This window comes from Macrobrachium nipponense, chromosome 5 (assembly GCF_015104395.2).
Source record: "Macrobrachium nipponense isolate FS-2020 chromosome 5, ASM1510439v2, whole genome shotgun sequence".
Taxonomy (NCBI): Eukaryota; Metazoa; Arthropoda; class Malacostraca; order Decapoda; family Palaemonidae; genus Macrobrachium; species Macrobrachium nipponense.
This window is the reverse complement of record NC_061107.1, coordinates 138,336,021-138,349,775: the sequence shown is the minus strand read 5'-3', so window position 1 is coordinate 138,349,775 and position 13,755 is coordinate 138,336,021. Positions and strand designations below refer to the sequence as shown.

Below are 13,755 nucleotides of genomic sequence, written 5' to 3'. Positions count from 1 at the left end.
TCGTCATCCAAAGCTGCTAAGATCTCGGGCTTTGTGAAAATGAAGAAGTCGCTTTCTACGAAGCAAGCTTTTCGCAAGGTCCACGATTGGATGGAAAAGAGGAAAGCTTCAGGCAAGACTTCTTTCGTTTTACCACCTTCAAGACTTTGTGGCAAAGCTGGTATGTGGTACGAGACGGGAGAAAACGTCGGAGTTAAGCTTCCAGCCTTGGCTCAAGGAGACTTTGGTAGTATTGTGGATGCCGCCAGAAGATCTTTTCTGTCTTCTTCAAAAGTTTCTTGGACGCATAGTGAACTAGATTTTCACCTTAAAGGCCTCTTCAGGGCACTAGAGGTCTTTAATTTTCTTGACTGGTGCCTAGGAGTTTTGGATGCCAGGTCCAGGAGTTCTGATTCCATCAGTCTGGGGGAGCTGTCCAGTGTATTGTCTTGCATGGACAAGGCCATCAGGGATGGTTCTGAGGAATTGGCTGCTCATTTCAGCATGGGACTGCTTAAGAAGAGAGCACTCTTTTGCAATTTTACCGCTAAATCGGTCTTGCCAGCGCAAAAAGCGGATCTACTTTTCGCTCCTTTCTCAGAACATCTCTTCCCCCAGTCTATGGTAAAGGCATAGCCGCCAGTCTCCAGGAGAAAGCAACCCAAGACCTTTTGGCGCAGTCTTCTAGGAAGCCTACAACTACTTCGTCTTCTGGGTCCTCTGCTTTGAAGAAATCAAAGCCCTTTCGATCTGCTTCTTCCTCGAAGCCAGCCCCTCGAGGAAGAGGCTCTTTCAGAGGCAAGACCCCCGCTCCTTCTAAGAGCAAGAAGTGAGAGGGAAGTCCTTCAGCCAACGGTAGGAGCCAGACTTCTACATTTCGCGAGAGCCTGGGAAGAGAGAGGTGCCGACGCTTGGTCTCTGGACATCGTCAAGAAGGGGTACAGAATTCCTTTCCTGAAGTTACCCCCACTGTCTTCGACACCAAAGGATTTGTCTCCTTCTTATCAGAGAGAAAAACGGAAAGTGCTTCACGATCTACTAGATCAAATGATCGAGAAGCAGGCGGTGGAGCAGGTCCTCGACCTGAGTTCTCCAGGGTTTTACAACCGTCTGTTCCTAGTGCCGAAGCAGTCAGGGGGGTGGCGCCCCGTTCTGGATGTCAGCAGTCTAAACCGCTTCGTTACCAAGCAGAAGTTCAAGATGGAGACACCTCAATCTGTGCTAGCAGCCTTAAGACCGGGGGATTGGATGGTCTCATTAGACCTTCAGGACGCATACTTTCACGTCCCCATCCATCCCCGATCAAGAAAATACCTGCGGTTTGTTCTGAAAGGGAAGGTATTCCAGTTCAGGGCACTCTGCTTCGGTCTCAGCACGGCGCCGATGGTGTTCACCGTTCTTATGAAGAACGTTGCGAGGTGGCTCCATCTTGCGAAAATAAGGATCTCTCTCTACCTAGACGACTGGCTTATTCGAGCCTCATCGCAAGACCGGTGTCTGAAGGACCTTCACACGACTTTGTCGTTAGCGAGGTCCCTGGGACTTCTGGTGAACCTCGAAAAGTCGCATCTGACTCCTTCTCAATCCTTAGTCTATCTGGGGATTCAGATGGACTCAGTGGCTTTTCGGTGGGCTTTTCCGTCCCAGGGGCGACAACTTCAATGCCTAGGGACAAGTGTCAGCCTTTCTAGGGAAGGAAACATGCTCGGTGAGGGAATGGATGAGTCTGCTGGGGACCATTTCCTCACTGGAGAAGTTTGTTTCTCTGCGAAGGTTGCACCTTCGACCACTTCAGTTCTTCCTCTCAAGCAATTGGTCACGCAAACAGGATCTAGAAGAGGTCTTGTTTTTGACGGAAGAAGTGAAAAAGCACCTCAAATGGTGGTCGGATCCAAAGAAGCTTGCGGAAGGACTTTCGCTCAAGCTTCGGAACCCCGACCTAGTGTTGTTCTCCGACGCGTCCTCCACGGGTTGGGGAGCAACACTAGGAGGGAGAGAAGTGTCAGGCACCTGGAGAGGGGAACAGGTGTCCTGGCACATAAATCTAAAAGAACTTTCAGTGATTTACCTTGCTCTAAGGTTCTTCCAAGAGGAAGTCTCCAACAAAGTGGTTCAGATAAACTCGGACAACACCACAGCCCTGGCATACCTCAGGAAACAGGGGGGAACTCACTCTCCTTCTCTGTTTGCCATCGCGAAGAATGTCCTGATATGGGCGAAGTCGCAAAATGTCACGATCCTGACAAGATTCGTGTCAGGCGTGGAGAACGTGCGAGCGGACCTTCTCAGTTGGCAAGGACAGCTTCTGCCGACGGAATGGACCCTTCATCAGGAGGTATGCCAGGCGTTATGGAAGCTGTGGGGACGTCCTCATGTGGACGTTTTCGCAACTTCCCGAACGAAGACACTTCCGCTTTATTGCTCCCCAGTTCTGGACCCGGGAGCAGTGGCAGTAGACGCCCTACTGTGGAATTGGTCGGGACTAGACATTTACGCTTTTCCCCCATTCAAGATCCTCGGGGAAGTAATGAGGAAGTTCGCTGCATCAGAGGGAGCGAGGATGACCCTCATCGCCCCCTTCTGGCCAGCGGCCGACTGGTTCACGGAGGTGATGTCCTTCCTGGTAGACTTTCCAAGGACTCTGCCCCTAAGGAAAGATCTACTCAGACAGCCCCACTTCGAGAGGTTCCACAAAAACCTCCCCGCTCTGAGTCTGACTGCGTTCAGACTATCAAGAAGTTGGCCAGAGCGAGGGGTTTTTCAAGACCTGTGGCTACGGCGATTGCCACCGCAAGGAGGCCCTCCTCAATCGCAGTTTACCAATCGAAGTGGGCTGTCTTCAGAAGTTGGTGCAGAAAGAAGGGCATTTCCTCCACCTCCACCTCTGTGAGCCAGATAGCAGATTTCCTTCTTCACCTCAGGAAAGAAGCGAAACTAGCTGTTCCCACGATTAAAGGCTACAGAAGCGTGCTTTCTGTAGTCTTCAGGCATAGAGGACTCGACTTGGCGAATGACAGAGACATTCATGATCTCATTAGATCCTTTGAGACTGTGAAAGTTCTCCAACCGAAAGTACCGTCGTGGAATTTACACGTGGTACTTAAGTTTCTCATGTCGAGTCAATTTGAACCGCTCTGGCGACGGCGAAGAGGGTTAGCGAAATACAGGTCATATGCAAGCACATTGGGTTCAAGGATCATAGTGCAGTTTGTTCCTTAAGCCCTACGTTCTTAGTAAAGAACGAGAACCCTTCCAACCCTTGGCCGAGGACGTTTGAGATCAAAGGGTTGTCGGAGCTAGTGGGACCTGAACCTGAGAGAGTCCTGTGTCCTGTCAGGGCTCTCAAGTTTTATTTGCAGAAAACCAGAGCATGCAGAGGCTCTTCGGAGAACTTGTGGTGCTCTGTGAAAAAACCAGATCTTCCGATGTCGAAGAACGCACTGGCGTTCTTCTTAAGAAGTACGGTTAAGGAAGCTCATGAAAAGTGTAGTGAAAGTGACATGGAGCTTCTAAAAGTGAAAGCCCACGAGTTGAGGGCTATTGCTACTTCGGTGGCTTTTCACAAGAATATGGCAATCAAAGACATTTTGGGCGCCACTTATTGGCGAAGCAATTCGGTGTTTGCTTCACACTACCTGCGGGAGGTGAAAGCAACATACAAAAATTGTTACTTGCTTGGACCATACGTCGCTGCAGACTGTTTTGGGGGCAGGAGGTAGCGCTCATCCTATCCTTTAATGGTTAGGAGAGTTTTTAACTTGTGTTATGGTTGTGGGGTTGACTGCCTGCGGCGGATCTCCCTTCCATTAGCTTAGTCTAATTGGGATACCATTGGTAGGCTACGCCAGGTGGTTTTGTTTTACTTCGTTGCCCTCATTGTATATTCAGTGGTCTAGTCACGTCGTGGTCTCGCCCCTGTTGACAGATCATCTGGAGTGCACCAGCTTTATAGGTCTCTACCTCGCTGGCAACTCTAGTAGCTCCAGACGAAAGCTCGCTTTAAGAAAGAAAGAGAGAGAGAGAGAAAATCGTTAATGACTTTGATGACTATGGTATCATAGTTTATCTGTAAAATTCAAATATATACACCTATTTTGACCCTGTATTTTACCATGACCTCTATAGGCGCTCTACTAGCCTGTTTAAGTAGCACTGAAAAAGCCGCTATTCGCAAAATAGAGAAGAATCTCTACAAGTGTAACGCTGCTGAAGTAGCCATTACTTTCAATAAAGTATGCTTGAGAGAGGGTCTGCTTCCTAAGTATTATTATTATTATTATTATTATTATTATTATTATTATTATTATTATTATTATTATTATTATACTATTTGAAAATATTAATAAACATAGTATAGTGGAATTAATAAACATAGTACGTACAGTGGAACCTCTACATACAAAAGTCCCTACGTATGAAAAATCCCGGTTACGAAAGCAAAGACGAAGATTTTTTTTACTTCTGTGTACAAAAATAATTCAGGTTGCAAAAGGGTGTATGTACTGTAAACCGCAATTCTCCCAGGCCACCGAGAACAATTTTAAACTCACACACCGCCAACTCAGTAGACTCGCCACCATCCTCCGGCTCTCCCATTGGTTCTTGATGCTAGTCACCGCCGTAAGATCCTGCTCTCCTATTGGTTAGCATTTGTCCCATCATGCATCTACGTAAAGGCGTCCCTCGACCATTTCATCGCATCAGTGTTATCGTACACACCTGGAATTTGTTCGTTCACATAGATTTCGTTTGTTAACGTAAATTCGTGTTAGTGATTTCGCTTTCTTTGTAGTATATTGTAAGTTACTTTATCGTGTTCTGTGTGAACTTAATTACTTACGTTATTAGCCATGGGTCCCAAGAATGTTGCTGAAGTTCACGGAAAGAAGAGGATGCTTTCTATGGAGATGAAGATGGAGATAATTAAAAAGTATGAAGCTAAGGAATACGGCTGAAATCCGTCGACGATAGGCACCATCCTTAAGCAGAAGGAAGCCATCAAAGCAGCTACACCTTCCACGGGCGTGACTATTTTGTCCAACAAGAGGATCCAAATCGCTGGCGATACAATAACCGAGACGGCAATCTGCCAGAGGGCCAGCACTATTTTCGGTGATCTGAGTGCCCAGGCTGAAGACGACGCAGGAGAAGGGACATCGAAGGCAACCCCAGACTTTAAGGCTTCTTGGGGTTGGTTTGAAAAATTTCAGAAACAGACTGGCATCCATTCGGTAGTGCGGCATGGGGAGGCTGCCAGCTCGGACACAAAAGCGGCTGAAGCCTTTGTTAAGACGTTCGACGAGATAACAATCAAGGAAGGCTATAGTTCTCAGCAAGTCTTCAACTGTGACGAGACTGGCCTTTTTTGGAAAGAAACGCCTCATCGGATGTACATCACGGAGGAAGAGAAGAAGCTACCCGGGCATAAGCCTATGAAAGACAGGCTTACTCTTGCACTTTGTTATAACGCCAGTGGGGATTGTAAGGTGAAGCCCCTACTTGTGTATCATTCCGAGACTCCTCGAGCCGTCAAGGCCACAAAGTGCTAAAGGAGAAGCTTCCAGTGATGTGGAGGGCTAATGCAAAAGCCTGGGTAATGGGACTTTTGTTCACCGAGTGGGTAAATCTGTGTTTCGGCCCGACAGTGAAGAAATTCTTGGACGAGAAGCGCTTCCCTCTGAAGTGTCTGCTGTTGTTGGACAATGCCCCTGCTCACCCTCCTGGCCTCAAGGAAGGTATCCTAGCGGAGTATTCTTTCATCAAGGTTCTTTATCTTCCACCTAACACCACCACTCTCCACCCCATGGGCCAGCAAGTGGTATCAAACTTTAAGAAGCTGTATACAAAACATGTTGATACCACAAACCTCTCCTGTGAATTTTGGAAAGAGAATTTCGATATCGTGATATGCATCCGACTCATTGATCAAGCTTGGCAGGAGGTTTCGAGGCGAACCTTGAATTCTTTGTGGAGGAAACTCTTGCCTGATGCCGTATCCGCCCGAGACTTCAAGGGATTCAACGTGGGCGAAGCTGATGCAGATTCAGAAACAGTTGACAATCCTGAAACTGTTTCAGATCTTGACGAGATCGTTGAACTCAGCAAGTCCATGGGGCTGGTCGTCGACAAGGACGACATCAATGACCTTCTCGAGAAGCACCAAGAGGAGCTTACAATGGATGACCTGAAGTGGTTGTAGGCCATGCAACATAATGTCATTCAAGAAGAGTTCTCTAGCAGCGGCAAGGAAGAGGAGGAGGAGGAGGACCCTTTGACAACAGCAGAAATTAAGGATGTTCTAGCTGCTTTTCATAAAGTGCAAACATTTGTAGAAAAGAGACACCCCAAAAAGGCTTACACAGGTAGTATGCTTGCGCAGTTTGATGACGTTTGCCTGAGTCGTTTCAGGAACATTTTGAAAAGCAGGCAGAAGCAATCTTCCTTGGATAGTTATTTTTTAAAGAGGCCTTTAGTAGTAAGAAAACAGGAAGGTCCAAGTGATACAAAAAGAGAAAATTGGAAGTGGTGAAGAAATTGAAATTTGTTAAAAAAATGTAAAGTAAAAAAGAAAAACAAAAGAAAAAATCAGAAAAAGGCAAAAAAAAAAAGAAATTTAATTTTAAGTTTCTTGTAAAGTTAAGTGTTAATGTTTTCTGTCATTTGTTAATGTGTTTTGTAAAGTTTAATGTTAATGTTTTCTGCCATTTTTTAATGTGTAAAGTTAAGTGTTCATGTTTTCTGCCATTTGTCCTCCTCCTCTGTCACCACTTTCGGACATCGCCTCACTCGAAAGGTAAGGTTCCACATTTTACTACATATGTACGTACATGTACATACAGTATTTCTCGTACCCTGTACACTAATACACTTTATTTACAGGTCAGTCACAGTTACTACGTTAGATATTGAATGGTCCAAATTGTTTATTGGTCAATTTAGCTTTATTATAAAATTTACTGTGGTGTTTTTGTAGGGCTTGGAACGAATGAGGTAATTTACATGTAAAACGTAGTTCAAGATACGAAAAAATCAGGTTACAAAGGCCGCTTCGGAACGGATTAATTTCGTAACCTGAGGCAGTACTGTACATATATCTTCCATAAAGATTTTCTCATCTCAGTAAGAGAAAGAGAGAGTGAATTATTATTTTTATTATTTAATGTTAATTTACACATAAAAGCTTGAAAACTTATAAATTACATAAAGAATTAAACACAGGTTTCTCCAGGATTAAAAAATGTTGCGTTAGCATATCTGTGAAATACTCACATATGATAATTAGTTAGGTTCCAATGAAAAGTCACTATACAAACAAACAGTACCTGTAAGTAAAATAAAAGCTTTATCATGATTTTTAAAGTTGAAAGAATTGTATATTGATAAAGAAACAGTTCGACGCTTACTCCTTAGGCGAAAACCCTCAAATCAGTATTTCCATTAGCACCAATATATCCAGAAGTATGATATACTGCAGTCCATTATATTGATGACCCAATGTACTTATTTGTTTCTCAAAAAGTTCTCTACCTCCCCTGTAATTGGCCACAGAATTCTAGAATTGCTCAAAAGGTGAGAATTGACTCTTGTATTAGGAGATTGGAGATGGAGATTTCCCCTTCCAGTCAGTTCACTTACCAAATATACGTACTACTATCATTCTCTTAACAAGGAACAGGTTACCTGAAGCAAAGTCCATATTTGTTACAGACAATATTATTACTTATTAAACATTAATGTTAATTTTATATATTGTATTCTTAATAGATCTCTGTTTCAGGCTGGAGCACTCAAACTGAATAACTTGACAATGGAGGAATTGGTTGGCATTATGGATTCCATGTTGGCTTGCCTTGTGACATGGCTTGAAGGCCATTCTGCTGCACAGACAATTCTGACATGCCTTTACCTTCACAAACCACTGAGCATAGAAGACCGAGCTCTAAGGGCATTTTCTATACAAACATTGAAATTGATTGCAATCATCAATAATATAGTTCACAGGTATTAAAAACTCCATAGTCTTTTGCTTTGTGTCTTATGAGTTAAAGGACTGTACATAAAATGTAGATAGTTTATGTAATGCACAAATTCATCCATTTACAAAAAATGTAGATAGTTTATGTAATGCACAAATTCATTCATTTACAAATGCCATATTTGCAAGTCAAAATGGAGATACCAGGGATTTAATTATTAATTAGTAATTAGTGGTTATTAGATTTTAAGCTAGCTTCATGTATTTTTTTTTTGCTTGGCTGTTGTAGTTGATTATAAAACTGAATAATTCCTAAGTTAATTTTTATGCTGAACCTGTTTCATATTGCCAGACATCCTTTTTTACTACCAAATCCTCACCATGTAGTAGCATGGATGAACCAAATACCAAATTCCTGATTAAATGAAACAAAATGTTAGTGCAAAAACTGGATATATTTGTTCTACTAATGGGTGCTCCTTTTCTCATATGTTGAACCTCCTAGTTTCCTAGGACCTTGCCATTGGGTGGAGGCTTCAAAGAGCAACTACGCTTTAAAACTGACTCATGACTTGTCCTTAAGTAGTTGCTCAAACCTAAATTAACTAAGCTTTCTTACCTAGTACCTGCACTTTTTTTTTTTTGTCCTGTACCCTAATATTATTGATCTTTGGATTAGACCTATATTTGAATACTTTTCTGATCACTTATAACATAAAGGAGAGTGAGATTGAACACCATATTTTATAACATAAAGGAGATTGAGATTGAACACCATATTTCCTGACCTTTAAAATTTCATATATAAGTACTAATATTGTTGAGTGATGTGAAAGTCATCTAGCTCTGTGAGTACTTCATGGTCCCATCTTGATAGACTGGCAAACCTCAAGGCACTAGGAGCACTATGTATATATCTTTGTTTAAGCCCTAGGGTGATCTGTAAGAGAGGGGTTCATCTGTGTTTGGAAAGTGCCATTTACAAAACATCCCCATTACCTATCCCTTCCACTTTGTACTGTATACATTTCAGGTGTACGTACTCACTAAATTTTAAGAAAGCGCATTAAACAGGTTTTGTGAGGAACTGCTGTTTATGTGAAGTTTCATACACAGTGGCATTCACCCCTCCATTAGTTTAAGTGCCCTATCATCATAGGACACGCCACTGTTGAGCAGCATACTGAACTTTTGTCATCATAGGGGACCTCCTCATTCGACGTCTCCTATGTTGGCAATGCGAGAAGATCTCTGTCTGCTGTGCGAATTCTATTGACAGTGCACAAGTTGACAGTAGGGTTCTTAGCACGTATTTTCATAGAGCATCTTATCATAGGACATCCCTTGGAGTTATCCCATCTACTTTGGGAAGCTCCATGTTAGACTTACTTGCTACATGGTTCAACTGAAGCTAGAAGTCCCCTGTTCGATGGTCCCAGATCTGTTTGCTGGGCCAGTGGTTTCCCTTCTGCTTACCTAGGACATCCTGGAAGTTCACACCTTTCCTCCATTCTGCTTTTTGTCATGTCCTGAACATAGTAGAGGCAGTCCCCGGTTATTGGCGGGAGTTCTGTTCTGACGGCTTGATGATGAGTGAAAATTGCTGATAACTAAAAATCAGCATTTATCAGCACCAATAGCCGGTTCATGGTGCGTTTGTTAAGTATGTATTGGCGCCAGTACTCTGTTATCAGCACCGATAACTGGAATTTGGCTCGTTTCGGTGCCAAAAATCACCCAGTGATTTTCAACAAGTGCCATAAAACCAGATTGCCAATAACCAAGGCCGATGATAATGGGGACTGCCTGTAATGGGTTTCAAGAATCTCAGGATGACCCTAGTAGCTCTTTTGTGGCCCCAAGGTGAGTGGTTCCTGGGTCTTGTATTTCTTTTCTCAGCAATGCCAAGAGAGATTCCACCTTAGCACAACCTTCTCCGCCATCCTCATGTGGAGAGGTACCATCGATCGGTAGAATCTTCATCTCTTCATATCTGGAGTCTGTCCTGTATCTTTCAAGCGAGAGATCTTTCTTGAGAGCAGTAACTCAGATGTCTGGCTACCTTAGGAGATCTTCATCAGCCGTGTACAAGGGCAATGAGCTGTCTGCTGTGACTGGCGTCGTCGTCAGTATTTCTCTTTACTCAGAATTCTGTTCAGTAGTTAATGATTTTCCTGATCTTTCTTGGAACAGAGAAACTTCTTTCTGTTTCTCCTGTCAAGGGCTACAGGGCTGCCATAGGATTAGCTCTTCATTTGAGAGATGTGGGCATCACTTCGTCCTGGTAATTTTCTGTGGTTCAAGAGCTTTGAGCAGTCTTCCTCATCTAGGGAACTTATACCTCCTACATGGGACCTTAATCTTCTGCTGAGTAGTCTAGCTTGAGCTCCATTCGAGCCCCTGCATTAATCATGTTACAGTGAACTGACTTTCAAAACAGTTTTCCTTCAGACCTTGGCTTCCTTGAAAAGTGTTTGAGATCTCCATGGTCGGGATTATGACATAAAAACACAAGGGGTTGGGGGTCAGTAGTTTTCAAATTTGTCCCAGAATTCATGGCTAAGACCCAAAATTCCCTCAGCTCAAAATGACAGATTTGCATTTTTCTGTTCCTACCATTAAGGAGTTTGTTACCAGTGACCCTCAAGAGTTACTGCTTTGCCCCATCAGGGCACTGTGTTGTTATCTAAAAAGGACTCATCACCTAGAGCCTAGGTGTTGTAGACTTTTTGTTAGCATGAGCCAGGCCATGAAAGAGGTGTCTAAGAATACCTTTTCATTCGGCTTTGTGAAGTGATCAAGCAAACCTACTCCTCGTTGTCAAGTTCTGTCACCAATACCATGCATGCAGAAGCATATGACATTAGAGGAATAAATTCCTCCCTGGCATTTAAGAAGAACTTGTCCGTCCATGGAATTTTGAATGTTGGTCCCTGGCTTTGTCAGACTACTTCCACTCTCTTTTACCTGAAGGTCCTTGGACATTTTTTCCTTGGGTCCAGTGGTGGCTGCTCAGTAAGTTGTGTAGCTCATCTAGTGCCCCTGGTAGGACAGTTCATGTCTTCCCTAAGATGATAGTGTGTAGGACGGAATGAGTGAGGTGAATGGTCTCTTTTCATTCCCTTTTTTTTCTTTTGAAGAACCCTACGGGTGATTTGAAGAATAGACACATTATACGCTAGAACTGCCTTATTGCAGGTGAGCATTTCAGTTATATGTTACAGCACTTTTTATGTTTCATACAACATACAAATCTGCTTCTCAGTAGTTTCAACTCCTCTCTCCAGCAAGGGAAGTGAGGAATGGTGACAAACCCATTTTATGTGGCTGACATTGTTTGTTGCTTAAACAGATATGGTTCTCTTTGACTTCCACATATGTATGCAATGAATCTGGACATGTTACATTGTATTTAAACCCAGCGGACTGTGTGAACATCTTAAGGCTTAGGTCTTCTTCATTAGAATCATTTTTAAGAAAAATTATTAGGTTTGCTGAACCTCCAATCAGATCAGGATTCTCATACCTCCCTCCAAGTGTAAGTCTGTCCTAATGTTAAGACTGAAGGTTTGTTCTGCATATGAACAAATGACAAATTTTTTATTAATTTGTATTTTTCTTAGCTAATAAACCTGAGGTCCTAATATTGACTACCCACCTATAGCTACCCCTCTTATCCTGGGTTGGAAGAAAGACTAAATACATCACTAGGTTTGAGCATGGTCTGTGATTACTTCCACCTTAGCTATGTATTGGATGCCAGATGCCACAGATTTCTTGTATTTAAGATTTTTTATTGTTTTTAACTGGTTTCGAACTGATGCCAGAAGATATATCCTAATACTAAGTCCTCATTTTTGTTAGCTGTGAAAAACACAAATTAATTAATAATTTGTCATTTTATCTCTCTGTTTGGTACTCTTATTTTAATTTTGCTAGCAATAGTAAAGCTTGATTTTGTTAACAAAATTTTTTTAGATGTGTGATGTTTTGGTGCCCATGCATTTCGCATAGATTCTCTTACATGCTAAGTAGAAATCTTAGCATGATAATTGATTGGTCTTTAAGTATTAGCATGACAGATGTTTGGTCTTCAAGGTAAAAACATTTTAACAATTTGTATGATATAAAAATAAGCTAACTAAAATATACAATCAGTATTTGCTTCTTCTAAGGCTTAACAAAGTATTGGTATTGAGTTGTTTTATTGGATTTTTTTATATAATTCCAGTGCAAGTGTCTTTGAAGAGGAAGATTTCCAGCCAGCATTGTATGGATATGGGGTGTGTTCAGAAGTGACTGAAGCTCGTGCAGGGGGTATGATGAGAGAGGTAGAAGAAGAGCTACAGAGAGCAGTGAAGGCAACAAGAAATAGACAAGGGGAACCTTGGGATACAAAGATGCAGAAGCAGGTGAGATAATGCCCTCATGAAAAAAAGTTGCATACAGTATTCAGGTAGTCATTTCAAATGAATGAAGCAATAGTAATTAGATAAGGCATGAGACCACCCTTGCCAGATCGCCCCTGTTTAATTAGAAGTGTATACTCACCGAGTCACTTGTACGTGTAGAGGGTGTGTTTACTTGGTGCTCCTTAGACTTATATTTTTTTTCTTATCCAATTTTTTTTAGAAGGGATATGCTTGTAATATGCCTTTGACTGTGCACCTTCAGGAGTACTGAGAGATCTTTACATATGTCCATTTGAACAAAAATGGTCCCATTTTTTAAAATTTCCTATTACTGTACTCTACTCCTTTTTTTATTTCTTTTATTTTTTTTATTTCCTATTACTGTACAGGCAGTCCCCAGGTTACGACGGGTTTGGCTTATGATGTTCTGAGGTTAAGGCGCTTCTCAATTATATTTATCAGACATTATTTCCAGGGTTATAACGCATGTTCCAGGGTTACGGCGCCTATAACGATGATCTGGCAGAATGCAAAATAATATTTGAAGGATTTTTTGATGAAAAATGCAATAAGAATGCAGTTTGCATAGTTTTCAATGCGCCCAAAGCATTAAAAGTAAAGTTTTCTTAGGATTTTTCATGAAGTTTGGGCTTATGACGATTTTCGGCTTACAATGTCCCTCAAGAACAGAACCCCCGTCGTAACCCGGAGACTGCCTGTATTCTATTCCTTTTTTTATTTCCTATTACTGTACTCTATTCCAGCTTCAACTTTTCTTGTTTAATTGGTCTACATAAGCTACCATATATTTCCATGTTTAAGACGACCTTTAAATCCTAAAATTTTCCCCCATGTTTTGGGGGTTATCTTATACAGTGTTCCCCCCGTATTCGCAGGGGATGTGTACCAGATGCCCCCACGAATAGTTAGAACTCCCCTCTAAAAATGCTTACGTCTGCCTATCCTGAAAGTTCAAATACCAAATGTATACTTCAAGTATCATCCTACATCAAATATACCATTGAATTGGTATTATTAATGTGATTTCAAAGTCATCTGAAACATTTTACCATTAGAAATATATAACAGCCATAAACAGGACCATGGGGGGAGGGGGGAGAGAGAGGGGAGACGAGAGAGGAGAGAGAGAGAGATAGAGAGAGAGAGGAGTAGAGAGAGAGAGAGAATAATTCCTTACAATATCAAAAGATTGAAATGAACTTCTATAGGCAACACTTCTCCCCCTCCCATAAATACATATATCTTTTCCAAAGAGAGAAAGAGAAGGCTGAACAAGTATCTATTTGTCTGTCTATCAATTATTTTGCTGAGAGAGAGAGAGAGAAGGAGGGAGGGAGAGAGGTAAAAGAAGGAAGAAATAGAAACACC

The 13,755-nt window shown here is 42.2% G+C and overlaps 1 protein-coding gene across 1 annotated transcript in view; it reads left to right on the top strand.

Moving 5' to 3' along the window:
- LOC135215670 (N-alpha-acetyltransferase 35, NatC auxiliary subunit-like) overlaps nt 1-13,755 on the top strand; it is a 739,676-nt gene that overhangs the window by 530,739 nt on the left and 195,182 nt on the right. The window contains exons 4-5 of the mRNA XM_064250613.1: nt 7,757-7,980; nt 12,186-12,366. Coding sequence (XP_064106683.1) covers nt 7,757-7,980; nt 12,186-12,366 — 405 coding nt within the window. The remainder of the gene's footprint in view (nt 1-7,756; nt 7,981-12,185; nt 12,367-13,755) is intronic.